Source organism: Triticum urartu, chromosome 5 (genome assembly GCF_003073215.2).
Source record: "Triticum urartu cultivar G1812 chromosome 5, Tu2.1, whole genome shotgun sequence".
Taxonomy (NCBI): domain Eukaryota; kingdom Viridiplantae; phylum Streptophyta; class Magnoliopsida; order Poales; family Poaceae; genus Triticum; species Triticum urartu.
In genome coordinates, this window is record NC_053026.1 from 132,522,460 (window position 1) to 132,525,415 (window position 2,956).

The 2,956-nt window shown below is 40.9% G+C and overlaps 1 protein-coding gene across 1 annotated transcript; it reads right to left on the reverse strand.

The window, feature by feature from the left end:
• Positions 1-1,608: 1,608 nt before the first annotated feature.
• Positions 1,609-2,299, reverse strand: LOC125508195 (putative glutaredoxin-C14). Its single transcript, XM_048672804.1, has one exon. It carries the CDS (start codon positions 2,153-2,155, stop codon positions 1,841-1,843), a length of 315 nt encoding a protein of 104 aa, XP_048528761.1. The 5' UTR covers positions 2,156-2,299; the 3' UTR covers positions 1,609-1,840.
• Between the last annotated feature and the right edge of the window lie 657 nt (positions 2,300-2,956).

Here is a 2,956-nt window from a genome sequence, read left to right on the forward strand (position 1 = left end):
ACCACTGAACTGAACACAGATAATCATTCCACAACCTAATCTTTTCAGGAAGAAACTTAGTAGCTAATCCATGCATGGATACAAAAGTATGATACTGAGCATAGGAGTGGGGATCATAGTAACTTAAGTACATAGAGATCACAAAGAGCAACTTCCACATCTTAAACAAAAGAAAACTACTCCAAAAGCTATGTCTTGAAACCCAAGCTTCACATCCACTTTTTCTTCTTATCTTTGGCATTCTTTGCTCCCTCCATAGATGTGCCTTCAGTCTTGCCCTTTTTTGCTCTCTTGCTTAGATCTTCAGAGGTGTCCTTTCCAGAAATCTTGCAAAATGAAGTATTCAGACTCTTAATGATTTTAGCTGAAAGGATTGGTGGAGCAGCATGACAAGCTAGACATTCTTTGTCTCTACACACAGATTTTTTAAATTCTTTAGAAAAAAATTCAATCTACAACTTCTCCTTACGCCTGTCTCAACCAGAGGGATATTGTTCTTCCTCTTCCTGTTGTTGTGGAGGGCTGAGGTGGAAGAGGCTGAGATAGGTTCAGGGCTACACTGCTCTGCGGGAGTTGACTAGGGGTGATTGCCGAGGAACTTATCTTGGAGATAATTAACGAAATTTTTGGTGCAATCTAGTGAGGGACTAATGTGTTTGCTAATGCACACACCGAGATATGGTCCCTGGAGTCACGAGAAGTTTGCTATAAACTTTAGTAAGGGTTTTCTGCGCAGCAGAGAAGTATGCTAAAGCTTCGAGGAGTATTCTGCCGAGAAGATTGCATGTCGAAGTTGACCCTGACTAGTAATCCTGAGTTGAAACAATTTATAACACATAATTTCCAGATACTCGTTGCAAACCAAATTTTCAAATGCGATTTTTCACACAAGAGTACAAAGTACGAGAACTCACGTGCTATATAGTGATCTTATATGCAAAGAGACTTGTTCCACTTTCCAGTTCTATAACATGTCTTTGGTGCATTTTAGATACTTTTCAAACTTTAATTGCACATATCCTTTCTAATATTTAGATTGGATAGATTATGATTAAAAAGTACATGAGTTGATTTAATAACCTTGGAAGATGTTTTCCTAACATTATATCACAAAATAAATTAGCAGAAAAACTTATCTACATCTTGGAGACTGCGTTGACATTCAGGAAAACATGTTTCGGTTAATTATTCATACCATCTCCATCTGGTTTGGTTGTGGAGTGGTAACAGGATATGTGTTTGAGTCATGTAATCGTGTTACAGATCGGTTGGGTCTTGAGCATTTCTTTTTTTCTTTTTTTTTGACAGTTTTGAATACTTGATACATTTTTAATAAAGATGATACGTGCAGCACAATGATACAGAGGCCGTGGGTCACTACGTTTTCGAAAAAGAATTTCTTTTTTGTTAATGTATCGTGTGCGGATATATAAATCCACCAAGCAAAGAAACAAAGTAGCACTGTGATACATGTCATAGCAAATGGGTAGCCCAACCTGTACTTCACGAAAATATACGGTTGGGATGAAAACGTTTACATGTAACATGCACATATATTAATTTAACAAGGTCATGAAAAAAGGGCGAGTGAATAGGCACACATCTAGATATGACAAAAACTTAAGAAGAATATTATTACAGCAACCACGCACATCACTCTCTACTTAACTACCAGCGAGATTAAACCTTGTGATTGTCAAGGTAGGAGTGAAAAAACCTTCCTTGACACACACTAGGTCACTTAGATTATTCTAGGAAAATGTGTAACTCACACGTTACTCGTCGACCATCTTATCTCTCCGAGTTGTACAAGAGTTAGGTCGTCTCTTGAACTAGCTCTCTATAGCCAGAGAGCACCGGCACTCTTGAGCATGGGGACTAGCTCGCCACCGAGGTGTAGAGACATGATCCTGTTGGTGCCACCAACAAGCTTCCCGCCGATGAAGACGACCGGCACCGACGGCCCCCTGCCGAGCATCTTGAGGAGGGCTCTCTCCATCTCCTTGCCCCTAGGGTCCTGGTCGAGCTCGTGCACCAGCGCATTGACCCCAAGCTGGTCACGAAACAGACGCTCCACTGTGTGGCACATGCAGCAGGGACTCAGGGTGAACACCACCACGGCACGCTCAGATGCTAGCTTCATCACACGGTCCATCTTGTGATGTAACCTCGCAGTGGTCGAGCTCGGCGGCAAAGTGATGGAAGGAGGCTCTTGGAAGGGTGTTGGTCAGCTCCTGAGTAGCTTGTAGCTGCTATAGTGAGCTTGTGTGCAAGGAGATTTGGGATGGTTTGGCAGCATGGAGCTTAGCTTCGTTTTATAGTGTTTCCAACATGCCAGATTGCCAACACGTGTCACAACTATCTTTAACAGTGTAATTTAGAAGGAATCTATATATGTGATGTCACGTATAGCAAGTGACCTTTGACTTCCATCGACTAGAATATAATTAATTGCAAAGTTCAAACGATTACTAGACGGTTTTGGGTCCAAACTTCAACAAGCAGTGGCCTGCCCACTTGTATTGAGTGGTCGGTATGGATGGATCGAGATCAATTTGGATAATATATGCATCTTTTATTCAATAGGTCCCAAAGCATATATATATCGGAATATTTTGATGGGTTGACCTCGCGAGGGAACCTGATACATTCGCCTATGGGCAAGGTCGACCTCGATCACACATGCATGCATTTATTTGGCCGGTTAAGCTTGCCTAAAGATTTAAGGTACTCCCTCCGTCTCATAATATAAGATCGTTTTGCAAATTGTTTTAGCTTGCAAGGCGATCTTATATTATGAGACGGAGAGAGTACTATATAAAATCTTGTAAAAGAAGGTTCTGGACTCATAATATTGGTAAGAGATAGTCTTCTTCTACTTGCAAATTTTGGTTTCAGCATGGATCATCATTTTCTTTTAGGGCATAACTTAATTGTAGTCCTTTTTCCAAAAGAG